This window comes from Siniperca chuatsi, linkage group LG2 (genome assembly GCF_020085105.1).
Source record: "Siniperca chuatsi isolate FFG_IHB_CAS linkage group LG2, ASM2008510v1, whole genome shotgun sequence".
Classification (NCBI taxonomy): Eukaryota; Metazoa; Chordata; class Actinopteri; order Centrarchiformes; family Sinipercidae; genus Siniperca; species Siniperca chuatsi.
The window spans coordinates 910361-937670 of NC_058043.1; the positions used below are offsets into that span (position 1 = coordinate 910361).

The 27310-nt window shown below is 42.3% G+C and overlaps 1 protein-coding gene across 7 annotated transcripts in view; it reads right to left on the reverse strand.

Moving 5' to 3' along the window:
- LOC122886169 (metabotropic glutamate receptor 7) overlaps nucleotides 1-27310 on the reverse strand; it is a 278435-nt gene that overhangs the window by 37792 nt on the left and 213333 nt on the right. For all 7 annotated transcript variants that reach the window (XM_044218171.1, XM_044218166.1, XM_044218168.1 and 4 more), the window contains 2 exons: nucleotides 25886-26025; nucleotides 2209-3144 (listed from right to left, as the gene is read on the reverse strand). In XM_044218171.1, the coding sequence (XP_044074106.1) occupies nucleotides 2209-3144; nucleotides 25886-26025 (1076 nt within the window). The remainder of the gene's footprint in view (nucleotides 1-2208; nucleotides 3145-25885; nucleotides 26026-27310) is intronic.

Consider the following 27310-nt stretch of genomic DNA (forward strand, 5'->3'; position numbering starts at 1 on the left):
ATTGGGAAACAAATGTTGTGGGTATTCTGGCACAAGAGCTGATCTGAGATGTGTCTGGAGTGTTTTGGTTGAGATTAACTGTTGTGCTGAGCTGCATGTTGGTAAAGAGAAATTCGTTTTGAAAAAGCGAACTCAGTATAGAGAAATGTGTGAAACTATTTCTAAATAACTGTAAAAAAAACACACCTAAACATTACCCACCTGGGCTGTATGGACTCATTTTGTGGTTTCCTCCTAATAAATAATACAACAAGGAGAGTTTTTAAGTATCCTGAAATAACAAACAAGTTGAATAGTTCTGTGGGGACACAAACGAGTTTAACAGAGCTCACATAATCATTATTTATCCCTGCAGTGCCTGATGGAGTTTTGCTAAAGCTTATTAACGCTGCTCAGCAGATTGCATTTCACCGAGGCCTAAATGCACAGACTCATTTCGTTTCGTAGTTTTCATAAAATTTTGATAAGACGTAAAGGTCACGGAATTATGGCAGAACCTTTAAACTTTTCTAACAAGTTTCCTACTTCCTATAACGTTCCTCACATTATAACAAAATTCAGTTTCAGCCTTTGGTGTTTGGTGAGCTGACTGTGTCGGCTTCTGGGAGCTTTAATAACCTGTTGTTACCCAGAAACAACAGAGACAACACGAGCCTCCGAGGAGTGTAGCCACCTAAGCACACACACCTTTCCACCTGGGGATTCCAGCTGTTGGCCTTTATTACATTTCCACACTGCTTCATCAGGACCAAGAACAAACAGCGCCCGGGGTCGTAACGAACACATAATAAGAAATATGTCACTCTCTTAATGCAATATTTTACCAACGACATGCATATTAAATTTCATCTGGATTCCTACACTTGTAAAACAAAACAAGAACATCATATCTGTGTCATTTCACTGCAAAATGTGGATCACTGAGTTTCATATCAAAGCCTCCCTCTCTCTGCACGACTGGGAATGAGATTATTTTCCAGTGGCAGATCAGGCTCGTCTGGAAGCCTTTGGGCTGATAAAAATGGGACACAACAGTGATAGTCACCCATTAGGAATGATGCAGTAATGCTCCGCTGACATGGATATTTGCTATTTGTGATTTGTTGGCGATTTGTAATTGCAGCGTAACTGAGTGTGTGCTTTAAACTGAGGGAAATATGTGTCTGTTTTTTATAATGATATTTTCTGTGGCTAATAATGAAAGTTATGGAGTACAGGCTGTGGAAAAAGACTTATTGAACTCAGATATGTTCAGTTTTTCATGCATCTAAGCCAACTGTGTTCTAAAACTGCTAATGCAATCACTGAATTCGTAATGATTTCTGGTTCTTTTCACACATCTACCACATGGAAAACTTGGTTTACAAAACATTTAACAGATCAGAGTTTTCTGCTCACAATATTTTCAATCTTGTTCCCAGTGAAAAGAAATCTGTTTCTGTTGTGTTGACTTCACTCACTGTGAGGGAGTATATAGGTGCGAAACCTTTGACTCCATCACATGGAAAGAGACGCAGCAGGTTGGTTACCTGGAGTTTCTAAAAACAAATTGATGCAAAGAGAGCAGAATATTACAGTTGCTGTGATGTCCATGGAAATCTATGACCTGATGTAAATAACAGGACCGATGTGGAGCAGTAAACAGACTAAAATATATATATATAGTTTTTCTGTTTTGTTCATCACCACTAAATGACTGCAGGTTAGAACTTCTGATTTGATGCTCTGTGTTGAGAAAGAAGCCTTTCTTTGCGCTGCCTTGACTGAGGTGTTTTTTGTTGCAGTATTGTTAGACACCAGTATGTGACTGTGATGACTGCATGACAACAAGACCTTTTGGAGCTTTTGTTGTTTTGCAAATTGAAACACAGTTTTGGTATTTGTTTCACAACTTCAAAACTACACTTATGTTTCTAACCACGCATCAAAAAAGTGGAGAAAAACATTTCCCAGAGTCCAAAGCGACGTCTTCAAAGTGCCTGTTTTGACCAACCAACTTTACAAAAGATATTTCACTAATATGTTATATATTTCATATATGACAAAACTTGGAGGGTTACGTTTCTGTAAAAAATACAGTTTCATGCAAACATGACACAATTTTATCAATCATCCAATCATTCATCCATCCAGCAGTTCATCCTTCTCTGCATATCTTTCATCTACCTATTTGCCTTCATCTCCGCCCATTCATCCATTGGTTCTTACCTTTTCCGCAGACTGCGCCGTGCCAAAGAAGATGGGTATAAAAGCCAGCCAAACAATGCAGGTGGTGTACATGGTGAACCCGATGGGCTTGGCCTCATTAAAATTCTCCGGGACCCCGCGGGTCTTTATAGCGTAAACAGTACACGTCACCATCAATAAGATACTGTAACCCAACGAACAGATAATCTGAAGATCTGTGATGTCACATTTCAACACCCCTCGTGCTAGATCCGGGTTGAAGGTCTTCTGCTCATCATAGTCTATGATGGTGTTGGGTGGATCCACCACGAACCAGATAAACACCCCCAGCAGCTGGACTGAAATGAGGCTGGAGGTGATTGCCAGCTGTGAGGTGGGGCTGATCAGCCTGGGTGCCGTCACCGACTTCTTGCCCTGCTCAAAGATTCGGTAGATGCGGTTGGTTTTGGTGAGGAGGGCGGCGTAGCTGATGCACATACCCAGACCCAGGAAAATCCTTCTGAACGAGCACACGCCAACATCTGGCTTGGCGATCATGAGGAATGTGATGATATAACATAAAAATATCCCAGTCAGGAGAACATAACTCAGCTCCCTGCCCGACGCTCGGACAATCGGTGTATCGTTGTACCGTATGAACGTAGCCATGACAAAGCTTGTAGCGATGATCCCGAGCATTGCCAGGAAAACTGGAATCACTGCCCAGGGTGAGTGCCATTCCAGTTTTATGATGGGAATAGGCTGGCATGATGTGCGGTTGGCATTGGGCCTCATGTTGTAGGAGCAGAGCTTGCAGGTGAACTCGTCGTACTGGTACTGGTAGCCATCGCAGGGCTCGCAGTGCCAGCAACAGGGCATGCCTTTCACCACCTTTTTCCTCTCACCGGTCTTACAGGGAAGGCTGCACACGGAGCTGGGAATGTCCTGCTCCCCTCGAGGCCACTGCATGTCCTCGATCTGGAGAGAGAGCATAAGAGACAACGAACGGTTAGATCAGTGTTTTTTCTTTTATTTTCTTCAAAAGTAAAATCAAAAACAAAACATAAAAAGGTTGCAGGCATTTTAATGAGACATGCGAGCATGCTGTTGCACTCAGTATCTTGATGCAGAGAGAAAGACTGCAACTTGCAGTTCTGACTCCATTTTCCTTCTCTTGTTTTTAGCCTTGTTTACAGGCTAAACTAAGATGTTGAACATGGTAAACCTTACACCTTCTAAACATCAGCATGTTAGCGTTGTCATTGTGAGCATGCTGATGTTAGCATTCAGCTCAAAGCACCGTTGTACAGCCTCACAGAGCTGCTAGCATGGCTGCAGACTCTCTGTGTGGTTTGTTTATACTGGGGATGAGAAAGACAGCTCACACAGATGTTACGTTGGCAACAGCAATATCAACTGAATGCACTGTAACACAAATAGCTGTAAGCCTGGTGGCTGATTTCAGTTTGGGTGGCTCAGGTTCACTTGTGTCAGCCTGAGGACTGAGATGTATCAGCATTTCTTCAAGCTCCATTTACACAGACCATCATTTCTGTTGCTGATGGTTTCTCTTACTGACTGACGAGCAGCAGGAAAACTCACGAGCCACAAAGCGTGTTGATATGTTAGAAAACACAACAGAAAATGTGGTTCATGTAAATTTCGCCTTGCTTTTTAACGTGTGGAAACATTATTAGAAACACACAATAAATAAACTGAAATGAACAAATGTTGCGGCACCCTTCACCTGTCCTCATGACTCTAAAACTATTGTCTAATGACCGAATATGTTCTTAGTGTGTGAAGTGAATACATCCCATACACTGTAAAAGCTCAAACGTCACTGTGAAACCAGTTTTAAGTAATGGCATTGTAAGATACCGACTCTGAGGTTATGGTCTCTCAGTCTCAGATTTATAACTAAGATTTTATCTTCCAGTGTGTAGCGCCGCTGTTAAACAAGGGCTTTGCTTTGGCTCTGGCTTGTATCTAAAGCAAAGGTCTCATTGATTTGACAGCTTGACTGCTGCTAATGAGTAATGAACACTCTATTAGTACAACATCAATATGGATAAATTCCACCTGGATCATAGCTCTACACTGAGTGGACATCTTAGTTATCTGCAATTTCTACTCAGCACCACAGCCAGGTGGCATTTAATGAATGCTCTGCTACCAAAGGCCCCCCCTGCTTAGCAGTCCCTGAGGCATGGAGTTGAACTAGGCTGAGAAGTTCCTGTCTGTAGCTGACAGTGGTGGCTACATTCTACATTACATTTGCAAGATATGTGGAGTGTAACTAGGTACATTTTGCCAAGTATTGTACTTTCTGAGGTACTTGTACTTCATTTGAGAGTTTTAGTTACTAGTTTCTTTACATATTAATATTTTACATACAAAGTGTTCTTATAAAATGTGTTGTAGCCCAGATTAAACTACCAAATATAAAATTGTTAAAACTAGCTCCACCTCAACCAGCTACAAGAGTAAAATGCTGCTCACACACTGATGCATCACTAATAATAATCCAATAATATAATATATAACAGTAACAGGGGCCATTTTTCTAAATTATGAGAACTCTTCTTTTTTATTCTTTATGTACATTTTGATTTCAATGCCTGACTTTTATTTGTAAGTATGTATGGAGTATTGTTATACTGCAGTATATTTCAGGATCATAATACGTCCTCCACCACGGATGAACGCACACCCCTGCTGTTCCACTCGCCTGCTGGCGTGACGTCTTTCGCTAAAGTTATATCTGTCTCCTTCTGAAGATGCTTCTCCCTCTAACTCGTAACTGTCGTCAGCGTCATCGTTGTTGACAAAGTTTAATAATGTGCTTTGTTGTGTTTGCTTGATATTTGTAGTTTTATTTTTAAACTTGCAGGTTGTGGAGCGACAGGAACGGAAGGAACATTTGTTCGTCCTTCAGACAGCACTTCTCTCCAGGCTTGGTGCCATTTTACCCGGGACCTTATGTTGCCTGGTAGGAGGAACTGCTAAAGGCACATGAAAGACTGTTATAACTGGCTGCAGCCTTACTCTGCAACAGGTTCACTGGTGCGTTTTTGTGGCTATTTGTAGGTAGGTACAGTAATTCTCCCCCACCCCATGACGGTTTACGCCATATACCTGCATATACACACCATTACACCTCTGGAAGCAGACAAGAATAAAAAAAAGTCTTTACAGAAAGCTTTACTGAAAGGGGACAGATCCAATTAGTCAGAAGTATTCTGAATATTACATTTTCAATATGCTGTTATATGAAATGGGAAATGAGCTAAACTGTAAACAGACTCTGTAAAGAGTCAGTTCACGTCCTCCCGACAGCTTCTTGAAACTATGCTCAGACCTTGGAAGGAGCTCTAGTGACTGACGGTGGCCAAAACCCTGGTATTGTGTATTGACTTTGATTATTTTGGCAGATAGCTGGTTTCTGTTTAAAGGATTTGAATAGACTTGGAGGGATTTCAAATGCTACTATGTCCCTGAGCTGATCAGTTACACAGCCCAAAGGACATCCTCAAACAGAATATCTACAAAGACCAATCTGAATCATTCGGTACTTCCAGGAGCCAGGGGCTACGCTGGATGCTATCACCACCCATCAACCAGACCCTCCCGGGCTGCCTGTGTGCTACCAAAAAGCCAAGTTGATAACCTGGGATAGTTGGGGATGAAAAGCTGCATCAAGCTAACAGCCTGAGTCAGCCGAAGGCTTGTATTTGGCCACGGTGAGGATTCAGTACCACAACAAAAAGGAAAACTCCAAACAGCCCTCTAATCTTCCTCCCTCCCAAAGGCGGCAGGCCAACTCTGCAGAAAAGGAAAAGAATTTCTTCCCTCCCACACAGCTCCTGCACATGTCACGCTCTTTCTCTTACTTCATTTCTTTTTTATTATGGTTTTCTGATCATATTCATCAGCCCTTGCTTCGACACATCCATCCATCACTCCCACATTTTGTCCACTTCACGCTAAGCTTTTTATTGTATGCAGAGTACAACGACACATGGATCATCAAAATTACATGACCGGCTGACACAAATCCCTACTGCTCTTCCTCAGTAATAGCTCATAGGCAGGTGAATATGCCTCCCCATTTAGCATATGAAGTGTATTAAAATCTGACTTGTCATGTAAGAAACAAGCTTTACTATACAGAATTGATGAGTGGCAGTCTTGTGCCTGGTTATAGAGTGACTCACGGCTTCACAAATCCTAAAGGATTTCAGATTGGAGGTTCAAATGGGATTCAAAATGCCAGCAGCAACGTCGGGTCAATCATTTAAATGGAAACACCATCCGTCTTCTCGCCTTCGTAGTGGTCAGGAGGGCTGCCAGCCACTGCGGCGTGTTCAATAATTCACTCAGCTCTTTGAAGAGGTGTCACAGCTGGTAGAGAGATCCGGACAAGAGGTCTCTCTGGTCTTAAATCTCTGACTATGTGCCCATACAAAAGTCCACATGTTCCTTCTTCCCATCAGCCTTAGCGAGTGATTAAGTCCCAGGGTCCTGAACTCAGCCTGCAGTCTCACAGACTTGGTCAAAGAGATGGAATAAATGAGGCGAACTGTGTGTGGTAGCATGGATTTCATCTTACAAGTTAAAAAAGAAACATAAGAGGAGCACAAACGCTGCTCTGTATGATTTGAACAGCTTGCTATATCAGACGTCTAAGTAAGTCCTTTAGGTTCCAGTAACTGAGGCCTGACCAGAGTCAGAACGGGTCCAAATGATATATTCTGTCAAGTCAGTCTCCTGTATTTTCCATTTATATACAAATAATGTAGCCTGGATTACATAAGATGTCAACATTATGTATCAAGTTACAAAATGTTTGTACTGAGCGCATCAGGAAAATGTTCATTGACAGCATATTTCATTTGTTTCCGCTTGTAGCGACTAAAACATGATAATATGTTTTTTTAATACGATTATGTTTGACCTGCAGCATTTGGTTAATGTCAGGGAAAGATCCTGGTTGTGCTTTGAACACCAAACCATCCAACCCGACCACCATTCTTGCCAAAAATGTTGATATAATGCCAGTTTGTTTTCCCAATGACGTCGAGCTGAGAATCGTCATTGGGAAAACAAACTGGCATTATATCAACATGAGGTCTAGACAGAAGACAGATGTGGGTCGGGCATGGTACTGCTCTATAGCCTCAGGTCTGATCACATGGTGTGCCATAATCAGCACAGGACAAAAATGATGTTTCTATGGTACTGATTTGTTTTCCTGATTACGCTATGTTATGTTTGCTGTGACTTGAAGCACGAGACACGACATGTTTACTGCATTAACATTTAACCGAAACCAAAATGTTTCCATAGTTAAGTAAAGCGCTGTGATTGCCTAAACATACTGATACGTTCAGTAGCAACATATTGCAACTTGCCAGATTCATGAATTACAAAGCAGCGTTACGATGACCTGCTGCAGAGCTGCAGCGACGCCGTGGCCGACAGACGGAAACATGTCTGTTTAGTACCGACCAAACAAATGTCACATCATCAGGATCTGAATAGTGTTTTCAGCGAAAAGGAAAACTGTGATGCACAAATGATCATTCCCACTAATCGTGAATCAGAACGCCATCGTTAATATCTGTCAAAATAATCGCAATATGATTTTTTTTTTACCATATCGTGCAGTTGCTCAAGACTACTGCTCAGACTGTTGATCTCATTAAACCTCAGATTTACAAAGAGAGGAGACAAAAGGACAGAGGAGAGAACAAAACTAAAAAACAACAGGAGCAGACTGTTTATTTCTCTGAGCAGTGTTGTGCAGAGGATGAGAGGGGTGAGAGTTCTCTATGAATGAATGTCCTCCTCATCTCTGTCTGCCTCTCTTTACCTCCGTCCCTGTTTTTCTTATCAGTTCCAGGCAGACCTTTGCTCCTCCGCCTGCTTCTGCTCTGCTGTCAGACTCCGCTGTCGATAAACCGTCTGCCCACCTTGATGTCATTGTAGGCTGCGGGTCAGGTGAGCACTTAAAATGGCCTGACATTAGTTTCGGTCTGAATAAATACGCTGTAAACTATCCGAAACAAACAAACCACCTTCTGTCCTGCCTCTGCAGATACTGGAGGAGGGACGGCTTCTCTTTTAGTCTCTTTCACTGCATTTGTTTGACGTTCAACACATTTTTCATGTATTTATGCTCCTCAATTTCTCAAAGGATTGTCCACAGACTCCACGTGTTTTTGTGTAGACGCCTATTAAATTCAATAATGAATCAACAATAACAGAAATCTTCCCATATGGGTCCCTTGGATTAAGTCTAATCAAATGGGGGTTATGTTTGGTGCATGTGGGCGGGTATTTTCCGTCCACTGACTGTTAGCTGGGAGCACTTAATCCATGCGCTCCCTCCTCCTCCGTCCTTCCCACAGCAGTTTAACTGCCAGACACTGCAGTTCATTATCCAGCCTTTAGGGGGCCCCGCTCCCTGAGCTCATCATAGAAACCTCTGAGGAAATAGTGATCGCATCTACGCGCCGTTTCCATGGATACGATGCAGGATCCATCTCGTTTTTTTTTGGCCTTGAGTCTTCATTGCCCCACACCCCCACCGCCTCTCCTTCTGCCTTCTCACTCTCGGTTTCGATCCTGTCGCTGTTGGTTCATTATGCAGCTGCAGTAAACTGCTTTTAAAGATACGGCTTCTGACTTCTCTGGCTCATTGGTTCCCTTTCCCTGCCTCCCTCCCTTCCTTTGTCCACACATGCTGTAGTGCAGCGGTTCCCAACCTTTTCTGTCTGATGCACCCCCCCCAGTCCTGTCAGTTTCCCCTCTAGACATATAAAAATACTCTTCTTCGAATAATAATTTGTGTCTGAGTTTTCCACCAAAAAGTTCAATTACCTTGTTGAAAATTCTAGAAATGACATCTCCTCCTCATTGGAAAACGCAGAATCTCTGAATATGTAAATGTTGTTCATTTCTAAAGGTTAACAGCTGGACACGAGACGTCTCCTGCTTCACTGTAGAGTCCGTTCTCAGTGTTTGTGACCGCGAGGCTTCAGGTTTCCACAGCACACACGTGTAAGTTACATACTGACTTTTGCATTGATTTTAAACAAGATGTTATTTAACAATAATATTTATATAAAAGTGGAAATTCTTTCAATACTGGAATTGTCGATGCTGAGGCTTGGCCAGGTTTGCACTCATACCACTGCCTCTTATGAATTACTTTTATTTACTATTTCAAGCTCTCTGCTTGCATGCATGTTTCCACGCACTCTTAGTCGCAGCTTGCCGTGTGAAGGCCTCTGAAAAGGTGGCTTCTAACCTGAAGTGTTTCTCTATAACATTAAATATTCAGGACTAAATCAGCAACAATCAAAGACAAAAAACATCTTTATATTTTATATATTTACAAGAGTTTAATGCTTGAAAATGAGGACCGTGGACTCCATCAGCACTGTGTGGGTTTGATCCGATCGGAGTGGTGCACAGAAGTATGTGACGTCACCTTTTTCTAAGTCCCGCCCACTTCAAACCAGGGAGAAAAGCACTGAGAAAAACTGAAAAAACTGAAATCTCTCATGTAGAAAAACCAAAGCTGGTGGCAGGAAATGGAAATGACTCGGGCTGACTTATCGGAGCTGGTACTTTATTGGTCAATCCTCACACCAACCTGTAATCCTGCTTGTGTGTTTATTTTCTTCCTTAACACAAATACACAGATATTTTAGACTTTAATTAAATCACAGTAGTAGCAGTAGTTTTCCTATTTAGCTGTTGGTGTGTAATCATCGTCTTTCTGTCCAGAACCATTTCTTTTCACGTCTTTCTCCTTCTGCGTGTTCAGATGCCGCCCACCCCGTCGCCTCAGCCACAGCCAGCACTGCCTTCTTCCGTTCAGCTGTTTTCTTTTCTTCTCATCTCTCCGGCTCAAACTCATTTCAGCACTTCAGCTGTTGCAAATCGCTCATGCCCTCAAAACAGAGCAGAAGAGGGAGATTTTCTGTGTAAATGTTAAAATGACTTTCCTCCTCCGTGCTCATCCTGATACAGTGCAGCGCAGCCATCCGCTGAGCTTAACGGCTCCTGTCGCTCGTGACTAACTGCCTCTGTTAATATTAAAAGTCGTCAAAACTCAAGCATCTCTCAAATGAGTCAGCTGAGCTCTCACCACCACGCAGGCCCGAACACACACGCGCCCTTGTACTTCTATCTTTGTGAGGACCGTCACTGACATAATGCATTCCCTCGCCCCTGACCTTAACCATCACAACTAAATGCCTCACCTAATTATTAATATAATTGTTTTACATCTCCCTTTGATTGATTAGCACGTACCCCCCTTTTTCTTTTCAGCACTTACCGCCCTGCTGCAGTTCTGTTTGTCTGTTTTCCCCTTTAAATTAGTACCTTCTTTGAATGCTGCTTTTTACAATTCTTTTAATGACATGGGAAATTGAAGGGACATGATGGGGTTTATTCTGGCCTCGCTGCTCTCCTGAATCATGCCTGAGCACTTACTGTCTATGAATCAATGGTGGCGTCTCAAATCTCCCCGGTACAGGAGATTTACCTCTGAGCCCCTTCGCCTGCTAGACTACATGGTCATTTGCTCCATGTGTTGGTTATTTTACTCCAAGACTATTTTATCATATTATTTTGTTATTTCCCTCAATTCCTTCCCTCCTTGGGCTTTTAGATCTTTTATAAACCACATAGTAGAAACTGTTGATTTTATGAACTTATAATACAAAGAAAGACTAGTGCCAGTGCATTATAACTTCCTGTTGGGAGTTAACCCTTTTCTTCACCTAACCCTAACCCTAACCTAACCCTTCCAACCGAGTCCGAACCTTCAAACAGCCCTTTGAAGCTGTGAGGACCGGCCAGAACGTCCTCACTCTGTAGGTAAAACACATGTTTCAGTCCAAGTCCACACACGCACAGTCTAGCTTCCTTCCCATTAATGCGTGCCACAGTCATTAACGTGGTGACTGTGGATCATGATTAAATTGATTAACTGAATGGAAAAGGAAATAACTCCCCCGGATCCCTGCGAGGCTGCGTGCAGTGGAATGTACACAGTTAGCAGATCAGCAGCCGGCCTGAGGGACAGGAAACCAAATGAGAAACAGAAAGACAAACAGACTAATCAGACAAATATCACTGCCCGAACAGCATCGCCGTGGCGACTGCGTCATCTCATACATTCAACAATACATTTTAACACTGTATGACTGCATTCATACGACTAATACATAGTTCGAAACCAATTTCCTTCCAAGATGTCGCATTTTGATTAACCATGAAAGCGTTTATTACGCTCATTAAAGAGCGTGGGTGACCGAGAAGACGACTGTATGAAACAGGCCCGTCCTAAATAATGATGAGACCAGAAGGATAAAATCATTAGTGAACTATCATCCAAATACATTGATTATGATTAACTGTATAATTTCACTCGTATCAGTCTGCTTCCTTCTATTTCAGCGAGCGGCAGATGGAGCTGAAGCAGTAGTGACATTCATAGTGAGAATGAGAGCCTGGACATTTTCCCCATAGGTGCAAAAAGATGGCCACCAGGAAGTGACCCAGCGAGATGAATCTACACGTCTTCACAAACTATTTGATTCGGGAAGCTTGGCGGCGTAGTGATTACTCGCAGGGCTAGCTGGCGAGTTAACCGCTAACTCGCTAGCCGGCAGGGCTAGCATGAGTCAGTGGCAATAGCTCCCAGACGTCCTCTCCGTTTTCGCTCTACTCTCTCTGGCAATTTGTCCACTAACGTACAACATTTCATTCAGTAAGAAGTTACTGAAGTGGGACCAAAAAGACAGACGGTCAGCCATGGACACGATGCAGGAGCCATCTTGGTTTTTTTGGCCTGTCGCTGTTGGTTCAGTATGCAGCTGCAGTAAACTGCTTTTAAAGATACGGCGTCTGACTTCTGTGGCTCGCTGGTTTCCTTTCCCTGCCTCCCTTCCTTCCTTTGTCCACACATGCTGTAGTGTATTTCAGTCGGCTCCTGTCTTCCCTCTGTTTGTCTTTTAATTATTTGTTTATTCTCTTTTTGTGGTTACAGATATCTCTTCATCTTTATTCCTTAGTACTGTTCCTCCATCCAGAGCAACAAAGCTAACCACTCTGCAAGAATGTCATCAGCGTGAAGTGTGGGGCTGCAACTGACGATGCTTTTTCTTTATCGATTAAGCCGTCGATTATTTTCTCGATGAATGGATCAGTCGTTGGTCAATAAAATGGCAGAAAATGGTGAAAGCAGGGTCACAGTTTCCCAAAGCCGAAGGTCTTGTTTAGTCTGACAAACCGTCCAAAACCCAGAGAGATTCAGTTCACAATCACAGCAGAAAATATTCACATTTGAGGCTGAAATCAGAGACTTCTGGCACATTTTTTACTAACTAATCGCTGCAGATGGAGTTGAATCCACAAGTAACAAAAAGCCAAGTAGCAAGATGTAGCAAGAGTTTTAAACGTGCTACAAGTTTGTGTAATGCTTAAGCCAAGAGATAACAAGAGACACGCTGCAGAGGGAAGGACTAAAACTGATTGAAAGCTGAGAGGAAGGTCTCCTCAGTTCAGTTAAACCTTTACCATAATACCAGGGGCAACACACGAGCTTTACGGCACCGTGGCTCTTTTTTATTTCAACATTAATCGAAGTCTTATACGTTGCAGACTCGGATGACCCGCTGCGACTCTTTAAAGGAAATGATGAAAACACTGTGTGCATACACTGGCAGGGAGGGCAGTGTTTTCCCACCACAGGCGAGAAATTGACTGCCTTTGTTCTGTCCTGAATAAATCTGAATAAAACACACTTCTAACCATTCTTCAAAGAAGAGTTACAGTTGGGGAAAAAACAAGAACATTTGAATAATTATATTCCTTTCAGCTGCATTTCCATGACACGACAGCGTTAGACAAACTCCAGAAAGGGGGCACGGCACGGTATAGCTGAGCAGTGAGACAGTATACATCACCGAGAACAGACAGCGGCAAGAGTAAACGATTCTCGCTCAATTTATCTTTGAAACGAATGCTTCCCCTGCTGTTCATATATAATGTACGAGGAAAGAGAGGGAATCTGCATCCACAGGTCCTGCTGCATCGTTAACCGGCTGGCCAACAGCCAACGAGCACAACAGAAGCGTTGGAGATATATCACACTTCTTTTTCACACAGTGGAAGTCAATGGTATGTGGAGGGAAAACAGCATCAGGGCTGAAGATGGTTCCCTCGGGACGCTTTTCTCACCGGTTCGCTGAACTTGAACGCACGTGAGAGAGCGAACCACTGCTACTGTTCCAGCGAACTGCAGCTGTTTCGAACTGTAATTCTTCAAAACGCCATGTTCGTGAGAAAACGACCTGCATCCTCGCAGCGTGTCCCGGAGGTTTTAGTCGAGATGTTTGTCCACAGTGAGACAGACGGCCGGCTGAACAGTTCATTGTCTGACACAATGAGCAGAAGGCCAGGTTAATGAGCTCATGGAAGTATTCGAAGACGAGGACGCTGGAGTCAAAGATGGCGCCCAGTCACTTGAAAAGGTTTTCTAGCTTCCAGGTTTGCTTCGCGCTGTGCGGCCCAAATCCAAAACACTGATCATTAGTGTCTCTCCCGCTGGCCTCATTGACTTTACTTTTACATTGCTGCTGCTCCGCCACGAGCCAGAGCCTCAGATCCTCAGATCCTCAGGCCCCTTCCTAAGTCCTGGTTCAGGACTAAAGCTGACCGGGCTTTGACAGTCAGATCTGAGGCTGCAGGATCAGTTCCACTTTCTTTGTTTATTTTACTGTTGTTTTATTGTATTTTGGGTATTATTTTATGCACTGCACTTTTATTTTCTGGATTTTCTTTAAGTATGATGCTATGCTATTTTTCCTTTGTAAAGCACTTGTTGGAGGCGTCAGCAGTTTGACAGACTTTCCTTCATAATGGAGGCCTCTGGGGATCCTGCAGGGGACTTTTTTGTTGCAGTAAAGTGACAGCGAGGCCGAGTGGCGTCACTTTATCCAGCTTTCCTTATACATCCGTGGTTCAGCTGTACTGACATTTAAAATGCAAGAACACAGAGAAACGCTTACCTCATTGCTGCTGTTTAAAGATTCATCCACTCTGAAGACTGTTTTAGAAAAGCTCAGTTTCATCGTGAGAAAAACGCCATCACAGATTTTCTCAGCTAATCAGTGTAAGGACTTGAACCAGCAACATCCTGCTCTCAGACTGGCTGCATCAGCCCTGCTGGCTGCTCCCGGACCTGTTCAGGAGTGACGGGCGCTGCTTGTGTCTGCTAAGGGCCATCTCTGTCCGCTCCAAATCTCTCCATCTGACTCATAATACAGCTGGAAGGGCTGCGAGGGACTGCTCTCACAGAGATCAAGGTCAAATTTCATTACTCCTAATGAGGCTTAGCACCCATCAGAATCTCTCCTCTCCATCTCGCTCTGGCTTTCAGACATGAAAGACAAGCAGCAGCAGATTTCTGAGTCGAGCCCAGAGATTTCTGAGTCATTACAGATAACACAGCTTCTCCCCTCGCTGCTGCTGCTGCTCTGCTGCTGCCGGGTCAGAATCACCTTTAGTTGTCAAGTACGCCCCCCCCCCCACCTCAGAAAATAGTTTTTGATGTTTTTGATCTCTAGAAAACAGACCCTGAAGGTATTTGTCTGCAGCAACATTAGCGAGATATTGTCTCTTCAAAAAAGCTTTTTAAGAAAATTGTAATTTCAAGCAAATGAGGTTTTGTATAATTTCAGGGATAATGTGTTTTCTGCTCTGCAAGAAGATGAAATGTGCAGGAATATACTGCTTCCCTTTCTCAATCGAAACAGGTTAAAGAGTGATGCTGTCGTCTTTGCAAATTTGTGTATGTGCTTGTGTATGTGCATGCCTAAGGTTGTGTGTGTTTGTATCCGTGTGCCTATGTGCATGTACTGTGTATATGAGTGTACTGTGTGTGCATTTGCCTCTCCCTGCTGAGCTCCACTGGTCCTCTTTGATAGATGCTATAATCATCCAGCATGTGTTTCCATCACTGAAGTTCATAGCGACATTACGGAGACGCAGGCGGCTGAAGGCTCTCCGAGCACTGACATCAAAATGTGTCCTGTCATATCCTCGCAATTATTATAGAACCGTGCAGGTTCATAAAGCAGCGAGGTCCCGTTATCCCTCTGTCAACACACAAAAGTCTTTTTTGCTTTTCACGTGACATTTCACGCCATTTAGTCTCTCCTGACTTCTACTGTGCAGAGACGGCGTTTGATTTGACGTGCGAATGTCATATAGAAAACAATGTCAGGTGACGTAGTATACAGAGAGACATGTCCGCCTAAGGACGTGGTTAGGGTGGATGGGGGGGTCAAACAAACAAACACAGGACTTTCACAACAACGATGCCATGACTGGAAATACTAAATCAATCCAGCCACTTACTGTAGATAAACTCAGTGTCCTAATCCTGCTGACAGGCAGAATTTATTTGGATTATCCAGCGGAAATGTGGTTTAGAGATTTGTCAAAAGTTAAGTTAAGCACCATATAAATGATCTCATTGTATGAACTTGAAACAGCTCGATCTACGGATCTCCCAAAGTCCCAAAAGATGATGTTTTTCTGTCGATAGATCTCATCTTATATCCTAAAAGACATTTTCATGTGTGAACCAGCACAGAAGAATTAAACATTAGATCCCATTGTGTTTAAATCAGTAGTGGAAGACATGTTCAGATCCAAGTAGCCCAATACAACGATCTAAAAATACTCCATTACAAGTAAAAGTTCTGCATTCAAAATCCTACTGGAGATAAAGTACAGAAGTATTATCAGCTTCATGTAGTAAAAGTACTGGTTGTGTCTCCTGTGACTGATATCTGAGTTTATCTGACATTATTAGATTAATACTGATGTAGCTGCTCGAGGTGGAGCTAGTTTTAACTACTTTATATACAGTTAGCTAGTTTTAACTACTTTATACACAGTTAGCTAGTTTTAACTGCTTTATACACAGTTAGCTAGTTTTAACTACTTTATACACAGTTAGCTAGTTTTAACTGCTTTATACACAGTTAGCTAGTTTTAACTGCTTTATATACAGTTAGCTAGTTTTAACTGCTTTATATACAGTTAGCTAGTTTTAACTACTTTATACACAGTTAGCTAGTTTTAACTGCTTTATATACAGTTAGCTAGTTTTAACTGCTTTATATACAGTTAGCTAGTTTTAACTACTTTATACACAGTTAGCTAGTTTTAACTGCTTTATATACAGTTAGCTAGTTTTAACTGCTTTATATACTGTTAGCTAGTTTTAACTGCTTTATATACAGTTAGCTAGTTTTAACTACTTTATACACAGTTAGCTAGTTTTAACTACTTTATACACAGTTAGCTAGTTTTAACTGCTTTATATACAGTTAGCTAGTTTTAACTGCTTTATATACAGTTAGCTAGTTTTAACTACTTTATACACAGTTAGCTAGTTTTAACTGCTTTATACACAGTTAGCTAGTTTTAACTACTTTATACACAGTTAGCTAGTTTTAACTGCTTTATATACAGTTAGCTAGTTTTAACTGCTTTATATACAGTTAGCTAGTTTTAACTACTTTATACACAGTTAGCTAGTTTTAACTGCTTTATATACAGTTAGCTAGTTTTAACTGCTTTATATACAGTTAGCTAGTTTTAACTACTTTATACACAGTTAGCTAGTTTTAACTGCTTTATATACAGTTAGCTAGTTTTAACTGCTTTATATACTGTTAGCTAGTTTTAACTGCTTTATATACAGTTAGCTAGTTTTAACTACTTTATACACAGTTAGCTAGTTTTAACTACTTTATACACAGTTAGCTAGTTTTAACTGCTTTATATACAGTTAGCTAGTTTTAACTGCTTTATATACAGTTAGCTAGTTTTAACTACTTTATACACAGTTAGCTAGTTTTAACTGCTTTATATACAGGAGTGTTCCATCGTAGAAAAGGTTTCAGTCATCTGGACGCTGTTTTCAGAATCAAGATGTTTCGGCTCCCATCTGGAAGTCATTCTCAATTGTGAAAATGGTCTCAGAACTCAGAAATTTAAGCTACTCGAGTATTTTTTAAAATTTCTGAGTTCTCAGACCATTTTCACAATTGAGAATGACTCTATTTATTTACTGACATTGTAGAGAGAGGCATGTAGGATTAAGGAAAGACAAGGTCTCGTCATGAAGTCTCCATCTGTCTCTGACCGTCTACATTTTCTGAAGTCTGAATCTGAAGTGCTTTTTATAGAAATATTTATTCATTTCTGTTAAGAAATCAGTCTCTACTGTAGCTCATTGGTGTTTGTTTTGACTTGTGTATTTATTTGGTCAAAATGATACTCACCAAAAAGAAGAAATTAAAGTTTTATTAGACTTTCTTCAGTAACAGCTCCCCCCCTACAGAGGACGTGAATTTTTGGTCCCACCGATGTTGTCGGTACTGTAATTTGATTACATATATCGAATAGTTTGTAATATCACTTGAGCTCCAACAAACATACAGGCAGCTCACCAGCCATGGGCCCAACGTTGTAGGCCGCTGATTAGCCAATCACAGGGTAACACGTGGAGTAATGGGGGTACTGGACTACCCGTTGCTGTGAGTTTTGACACAATGGTCATTTGCTGTCACCAAAACTGGACCCATGGAGCCTTAACGCCGCGGTCACATCACGTGGTTTAGAGCGAAATTACGAGCAGCCGAGTCGGAAAAAACATCCACGTCAGCCCAGCGCGGCCAACTTTGTGACTTTCTCACTAGATTTGACGACTGTTAAGACTCCTTTAGCAACCAATCACTGATCCCCATCGTTTGTCCGGGGAACTCCTTCTCCTTTGCTTTTATTCTAATGACTTAACCATTTAAGTTTTATTTATTCACAAAATACTCTGAGTTTATTCCTCTTTATTCATAATACTTCAGTTCCACAGTTTACACAACAGATTTAGAAATTAGAGGTAGGTTAAGTTGCATGTTGATGAAAGAATAGCAACTTGAAAAATGATTATAGCTAATGATAAAGCTACTTAGTAGCAGTTAAGTTTAGCTTGACTGTACTTACGTGATGACATCACAAATATGCAAATTAGTGTGTGATGTAATCTCGCGACATCTAGCTACTTTTCGAGCAGGGTTTAGCGACTTTCCATTGAAAATAGCTTGCAACACTGCGTCAGCCTCCGAGTCCGAAATATCTGGAATTTCTGACAGCGACGATATCTCGCATTTGGTGAAAGAACTACAGAAGTGTCAACAAACCTGAGAAAAATGGCTGCAAAGCCTCATCACTGGAAGTTATATTTCCATAAATTCTAATATTAACACAAATACATTTAATTCAGTTAATATAAAAGGAGCGATCCACTGTTTGTATCTGGTTTCACTTATTAACAAACAGCACCAAATACGTTACACCGCAAAGTAGCTAATTTAGGCTATTTAAATGACATGAGTACGAGGCTGGCAGTGAGGGTAACTATCCTAACTAACTAACTAAAGGCATAAACACTCCCACCTGTAGTGACTCTGCAAGACTGTGACAAGCAAGAAAAGGTTTTATCCTATGTGCAGAATAGCTGCAGTGTCAGAGTTTATATTTTCCTTACACATAAAAGGGAGGAAAATTCAGTTTGACTTTAAACGCTTTTATTCTCTTTCTTTTCCAATAAAGCGATGCACACAGGCGTAGAAGATGCGAGCCCGTGATGTGTGTCCGTTTCTTGCCCCTGTTTATTGTCTGCACTGATCCTCCTCTCCTAAACTGCATCTGATAGGCCGTCTAAATCCTTTTGCCAAAATTACAGCAAGAAGAATTCAGGCTTTTAGGGTCATAGAAAGGAGAGATGACTCTGTTTCTCCCTCTTTTTGTCTCAATTCAGTGACTATTTCATCACTTTCATTTTCCATCTTTCACACCATGAAGATACAGACAGGCCTGGACTTGTTGGACGATGAGATCATCTCATCATCGGCTCTCCTTTTCTGTCCGTTTCTCCATTTCTTCCCACTTTCCGATTGTCTGCTTTGTGGCCTTTTCTTCCAGGGACCTTCCCCTGTGGAGGTGACACTGATGTGCCATCGCGACAGCTTCCGTCTCTTCCAGCGACAGAACAGAGCGAGGGCCGAGAGGGCGGGAAAGGACGAGATCCAAACACGTTTCCCTCTGTTTGTGTGTCTGATCTCAGTCAGTGTTTTATTTTGTCTTGGACACGGACATCAGATCATTAAAGATGATATAAATGTCAGTATTTTGCAATATGTTCAGCAGCTGCTGTCTGACTGCGTCTGGCTGCTGTCTGCTGCTCAGCAGCTCGAGTTCAGCGGCTTTTTACAGCTTCTTCTTCTCTGGAAGCGACGCTCTGAGAGCTGAGAGCGAACCAGAGCAGCGAAGCTGCAGCCGGACAGACAAACAGCGAGCTGAAACCATAAAGCTCCGTAAAGCCGAGCGGAGCTGCAGGTTCAGCTGATAATTCACTACCAGAGACATGACACGCCGTCGGTTTATACATTGTTATTTTAAAAATACACATTATAGCTGCTTTAAGTACCATATTGTCAACTGCATGTATCCCAAACCACAGACATTTAGGACTACAGTGACCAGGGGCCAACACTTCCAGAGAGTCATTTGTGACTCATCCAGGGAGACAGTGGCAACAAGAGCCATGTGGAAGACTTCCACCCACCCCACGACACATGTATATACCCTGAAGTATCGCGTAGCATGCATAATCAATTTGGCACTCCAAAGAGACCAACTGCCAGGCTAATACACAAGGCGTTTACTACGGGAAAAAGAAATTACAAGTGATAAATTGAATTAATCTCAATTGAGGCTGGGAATGGGATGAAACAGGGTCTCCAGCCTGGAGAGGATTAGCAGCAGATGTCAAGAGAGAGGAGGGGAGAAGGGAGGAAATGACGGAGGAGAAAAAACTGCCTGTGTCCTGTGGCGTCTTTGCCTTTAATGATAAAAAATACCATCTTCCCCTGCGCCAAGACTTCCAAGTCCAAGTTAAAGTATTAACAAAGGATTGTGAATTGATATAAATGCATTATGATTGATGAATGTGACTGACACAGTGCAAACTCTTTCTATACATTAGCTCTACATTATATTTGCATTGACTATCCAGGTTTATTGGTACCAAGCCAGAGTCTGTGGATATTAACACAGTTTTACAGGGATTTTGTTGTTTCGTAGCGATTTGCAGAATCATTATCAGAAGCTGCCATTTTCTAAATGAAGCTGGTAATCCCGTATCATGGAAATGAACAATTTAATCCACCCATATACAGTAAATTCCACAATGAGCGAGATTATGTTGTGGCTCTTCTCTGACGAGGTAATCCAACATGTTCCTAGTTTCATTTCCAAAACTCTAAATACTCCCGAACCTCTCGGCATTACTTGGACCTTGTTTGGTTTCGTTTATTACAGTTATTAATAATCTATTAACATTTCGCGCGTACAAAGAGAAGAGATGTACCAGATTTAGCTACTAGCTAATTCACTGAGCAGGTGGAAACAAACACTAATACTACTAATGCAATGAATACAAATACAAGTTCAAAACACAATAAATACTGATGTCAGTCATAGAACCAAACACACATACTACCGAACCAAACTGCGACCGCTTCACGATGTTAACCACGTGTTTAATGTCATGTGACTTAAAACACATCTTCTGCTCCTGTTTAAGTACGTAATTCCTAACATGCTGCTGGACATGCACACATTATCATTATTCGACAGCAGGACTGTTTTCCACGTTATGAATCACACAGAAAACACAAATGTGTGTGTGTAAACTACTAAATGTGATTTGTCCTGAGGAGGTTTCAGCTGCAAAGTTAAAGGAGTGGTGGTACTAGGTGGATTCTAGCAGCAGAGTAAAAAGAGTTGTCCTGGTGCAGATTACGGCCACATAAACCCTGACAGGGACCCATCAGAGCGAAACAGAGTCTGATTGACCCATTAAGCCGAAGCAAAGACCTGCCAGCAGGGAACCGAAGACAGAGAAGAAGAAGAAAATGGCTCAGGAGGAAATAAAATGCTGTTAGCACTATTTTTCTACATTTGTAACAAGTAAAACTCATTTTATTAGAAAAATCTGTCTTCCGTTTTCTACGAGTGTACGCATAAAGTGTAGAAACGGTCTGATATGGCAGAATCATCTGAATATTTTTTCCCTCTCCACCTTTCATTTACATGAATACATCACCAGACACGGGATTTAATAGGACACGCGGGGCAGATCATGTATGTCAGTGTGGCACATTAGGATAATTGATCCATACATAACATGGCAGGCTTCCCCCGGGATCGTCTTCTTGTCTGACTCTGCTAACAGCAGCAAGTTTTAACAAGGTTATTAATCTTCTAAATATGCTGATTACTCTTTTGTGCCCTGATCTCAAATTGCGTAAGAAAGTCAGCATACATGTAACCTGGCTAAATCATATTAGCTTTGACTGTCACGCTTGAACATATAGCTTCAGTAATGGCTCCCCTTTGTAACCTGGAGAGCAACACACACCACAAAACACACACAAAGGAGTTATGAGGATAGAGAGAAAGAAGCAATAATGGGAAGCCTAATAGCAACAGCTCTGCCACATCTGGCTTACCGCGGGCTATTGAGGTGAATAATTTAGTGTTGTGAAGAAGCAGAGACATGGCTGTGAATGCAGAAGCAGAAGAATGCTGCGGATCCACTCACAGCTCCTGTTTCACACCTGAAAACCTTCGTTTGTAACATGGAGCTTCCTGTTACCTTTCCACTACCCTCATCCCCACTGCAACCACAGTTTTCTATTTGCACTTTTACTCCCATTACTCTCATTAAACTGATACTGCACATACTGGACATGTTTTCTGTGTATACTCATATATATGTGTGTGTATACTGTAACTATATATCTTTCCTGTAAACAGAATTTAGTTTTCCTTTTTATTTCTTCTAAAAGTAGCCACAGATATGTATCACTGTCCATCGTGAGCGAGACCAAAGCCAAGCGTGTGAACAGCCATTGGTGTATTCTGTGGTGTCGAGTGCACACAGAGACTGTTCAGTCCTTTCAGTCGTTCCATAACCTGCGAGCTTCCTGCAGAGGTTTGAAATAGACGAGTATAGTTAAAACTTTAGTGGCAGCTAATTGGGCACAAACTACAAATACGAAGTAAACACATCATTAAATTTTGTCAACAAGAAAAAAATGAGCTTGAGGGAGAAGCATCTCTGCACACCGCGGGGGTGTGTGTTAATCAGTGGTGGAGGAAGTAAGACTGCAATATAAAATGTACTGAATTACAAGTAAAGTGCATTGAAAAAGTCACGTACAGGAGTCACTCCTGTACTCTGTCTGACTCACGATGGACAGTGTTTAAAAAAGGATGGAAATCGCTGCAGCAGAACCAGATCGTCTGTTTTATTCCACTTCTCAAAACCTGGTGCCTACATTACCCACAATGCAACTGGACAGCTAACAGCTGGGTGTGAGATTGGGGTGTGTTATCTCTGCTGCAGGCCTCTGGCCGGCGGGCTGCAGAGCTCGCTGCTTTCTAACCCCACAGTTTCAGACTTGTCGTCTTCAGCCCCGACCGACGCTGACTCGAGTGACATCACTTGAGGACATTTATCGGACTGCACTCTGAGACACTGAAGGCTTCGTGCTACTGTTTCCACATGTGCAGCACACCAACAGCTGGGAAGAGCAGAGATGCCTGTCTCTTAACTGAGGAAATGAGATGTTTTAAGCACGTTTTTATCAGAGTTCAAAAGAATTCAAACGTTTCTTTCAGCTTCTGCACACTGAGCAAACGTCTTCTGACAAGACTGAGTCTCCATTCAAGCTAGCAGCTCCGTGAGGCTGTACTCAGATACAGCAGTGCTTTGAGCTAAATGCTAACACTAGCATGTTAACATGCTCACAGTGACAATGCTAACATGCTGACGTTTAGCAGCTATAATGTTCACCATGTTCACCATCTTAGCTTAATGTGTTAGCATGCTAACATTAGCTAGTTAGCAGCAAACACAGAGTGCAGCTGAGGCTGATGGGAGCGCTATCAGCTCTGCAGGTATTTGGTCAGAAACCAAAGTGTCGGACACGTTAACATGTCGACCTGATGGTGGCGCTAGATGGAAAGTCAGAGGATCAGCAGAGTTATTACAGTTCATCCTGAGGGGAGCATGAACGATGAAGCACGTCTCATCACAAGTCTGGACGAAACAGGCGGACGGACAGACATTACATTATAAAACACATGTCTGTAAAACTGTTGACTGGACGCCTCCAACTGGGAACAAGGTTGATCTTTGAATTATGAATTTTTCATCAAAGGAGTTTTTATATTTGTAAACCTTTGTAGAAAAGCTATTTAACGGTAAAGTCTATGGACCGAGCGGGAGAAACACTCATGCACGGCAGTAAGTATTTCTCTGGCTTATGCGCTCGGTTAATAATATACGTAAGGTCAAGTAACTGGGCGCCACCTTGGAGTCTGGTACCCAGTCTACCATCCATGCCCTGAACAAGAGAAGCGGCTTGGAGGACGGAGGGATGGAGAATGATAACTGCAATCAGCGTAAGTCATAAAAGTCTAAAATCAGTTGAATTCCTTCATTCACTTTGTCCCTGTTGAACACATTCCTTTAGTGTGGTCCATTTGGCTCCGTTGTGCCGGATCAAACAGCCTAATAAATTTGTAAACCTCTCACACTATCAGATAATCTTCTCTGACTATCTGTCCTGAACAAGCCTCCAATTAGGAATCCGCCCTCAGACTGCAAGGATGGGCAAATCTGGTGTAAACTGGCTTGATAATCCTCCAGTGTGTCCCAGCCAGGCTCTGATAAAAACATATTAGGGAAAGGCCAGAATTTCAGTGGGATTTATTAATGTAGTTGGATGCAAATTCTTTAAATCTCGCCCTCGCTCAAGAAAGATTAGGTGGGACGGATGTTTGCTCTGTTCCCCTTTAAAGCTGCAGTTATCAGGACACACGATCTGATGTAATTAAGAAATGTAATGGCTGAACCTCATTAGAGTCTCTGTATTGACGAGGTACCTGCACGCACATTCACTGGCTCGGCTTTCCAATCTGCTAATTCTGCTTCCTCCGGCCCTCGCTCCTCCGGCCTCTATGTTCTGATCACCTACATGGATACATCGCAATTCCCTCGTTTGATCGCTCGAGCCGGAAATTGTTCCAGTCGGCATCATGAAGTTCCAAGTTCTGGCTTATTTCTGCTCTGAGCAGTGCGGGCACGAGCAGCCTTCACTGAAGCCTTATCAGACCGCCACGCCCCTTTATTGCAAATCAATTGGAAGTCAGTGATTGGACGCTGCATCACTAACACCACAGTTTTACGTCAGGTGTCATTTCACTCCCAAGTTTTACATTTGATATTTTTTCTGATTCACCAGATAATTAAAAATCGTGCATCTGTGTTAACTGAAGGTCTGATTCACAAAACCTTCTTCACTCATTAGGAAGATTTTTCTTTTTAACTTGTATCTCGGGTCATATTACAGTCAGGGAGAGCAGGAGCGTCTGCCTTTCAGCAATAAGCGCGTCAGGTTAATGATAGTTCGATGTGAGATATCTTTACATAATTTCCTCTTTCCCTAAAACATTTGGGCTAATAAATCATTTCTACACATAAGACGACATTATAATCATAACCTTTATTAGTAAATAATTAATTTACAAACAAAATCGCAATAAATGCAGCCGCAAATAATCAATAAATGAAAAACCGTCTTGCTGCCAGCAGGAATGTGAGCAGTGCAGTGATGATGTGTGTGAGCAGTTTTTTGTATCTCTCCTCGCCTTCAGTGGGAGGGGCTAAGAGGACGTAAATGCGATGGAGGGAATGGGGATGCACCCCGCAGGTGTCAGCTGATGTGACGGGACAGTAAACAGCCGGTCTGCTGAAGTTGTAATAATTAATATAAGATTTGACAAACAACAGAGGAGGCTCTAATGGTATTCGTGTGTGTCAGAATTTTCTAATTCGTTGTTCTGAGTTCATCTTCAGAACTGAGTCCAGATCTTCGTCAGCACAGTTGCAGTTATGGTTATTAGTCCTGTAATATTAGTCTGAACCTACACGGTGTCAGACTTATTGTACATTTAACCTTCACAATCAAATATGTCTTTTTTACAGTATTTCCAGCTGTTTTCATTGTTCTTCCAGTAATAAAGTAAGTGGTGTTCGGCTGTTGGGTACAGTATCTGAGGAAGCTGGAAAGGTTCATTTTGAGTTTGTGCCTGTGCTGCTCCACACAAGAGCCTTTCAAATCACCACACGGAGGAGAACAACAGCGTTAAGAATAGTTTCTCTGTAGCTGCATGCATAACTTCAGATAAATGCCTCCTACCGCGCCCCCTGGCAGTTAGTAAAACAGCGACCCCGATGGTGATGGCCTGGCAATAGGAACAAACAAACAACAGAATTCACACCTGAAGAAGTGTGATTTCTAAAGACACCAAACTGTGTCTTAACCCTTCACTCGTTTTGGATCCGTTCTCCACAGCCGAGTGTAATATTAGAATAGACTAACTGACACAGCACAATTTGCTGATACCGATGGTTCAAATTCAATAAAGCAGAGAGAGCCAGAGCAGGAGACTATTTGAATATTTGAACGTCATATAAACTCACATTGAGCTGCAGGTTCTCGGTCCACTGTCCAATCACGCGGTAGCCGGGCCCGGTGATGTTGTTCCACTGGTACTGAAACAGATCGTAGCGTCCAGGGGCGTCGCCATTACGGTTGAATGTCACTGAAGTACCAGCACTTCCTGTGGAGGACAAATAGCCACTTAGTCAATGAGTCACTTGGTCAATCAGCCAGTCAACCTGTCAATCAATACATCAATCAGTCAGCCTGTCAATCAATACATCAATCAGTCAGCCTGTCAATCAATACATCAGCCAGTCAGCCTGTCAATCAATACATCACTCAGTCAACCTGTCAATCAATACATCAGCCAGTCAACCTGTCAATCAATACATCAGTCAGTCAACCTGTCAATCAATAAATCAGTCAATCTGTTTAACGGTGAATGGACTGCTTTTATACTGTGCTCTTATACAAACTGCGTTATCAGAATCAGAAATCCTTTATTGATCCACGAAAGGAAACTCTTTGTTACAGCAGCTCGCCTTTACGTCAGTGCACACAGGAGGAAGTACTAGCAAACAATATGATACACTATAATACAGGTCAGAAAATAAATTAAGTATCATGTCGGTATAAGTATAAGATAAACTAAGTGTCGAGTACCAAGTGGGTTTACCGGTTGATGATGAAAGTACAGTATAAAATACAATGTAACCAAATATGTAATAAGTAATAGTAGTAAGCTGAGGTGCATGTACTGTCGAGAGTAATAGAGGTATATAATATCAATACAATAAATAAGAAAAACTAACATGGGAAACTAATATTGCACGGGAGTAGTAACACAGAATATTGCACAATTATTATTAATTATGGCGGAGATGTAATGATCAATGTCCAGTTTAGTGACTTTGGGTCATACAGACTGACACTTAGAGGGAGGAGTTAAAGAGTCTGATGGCCACAGGCAGGAATGACTTCCTGTGGCGCTCTGTGGTGCATTGTGGGAGGATGAGTCTTCCGCTGAAGGTGCTCCTTTGTTTGACCAGCACGTCATGGAGCGGGTGGGAGACACTGTCCAAGATGGCGTGTAGTTTGGCCAGCATCCTCCTCTCTGACACCACCGCCAGAGAGTCCAGCTCCACCCCCACGATGTCACTGGCCTTGCGGATCAGGTTGTTGAGTCTGTTGGCGTCCGCTACCCTCAACCTGCTGCCCCAGCATGCAACAGCATACAGGACAGCACTGGCCGCCACAGACTCATAAAACATCTTCAGCATTGTCCGGCAGATGTTGAAGGACCTCAGCCTCCTCAGGAAATAGAGGCGGCTCTGGCCCTTCCTGTAAACAGCCTCAGTGTTCTTGGTCCAGTCCAGTTTGTTATCTAAGTGTACTCCCAGGTACTTGTAGTCCTCCACAATGTCCACACTGACCCCCTGGATGGAAACTGGGGTCACTGGTGC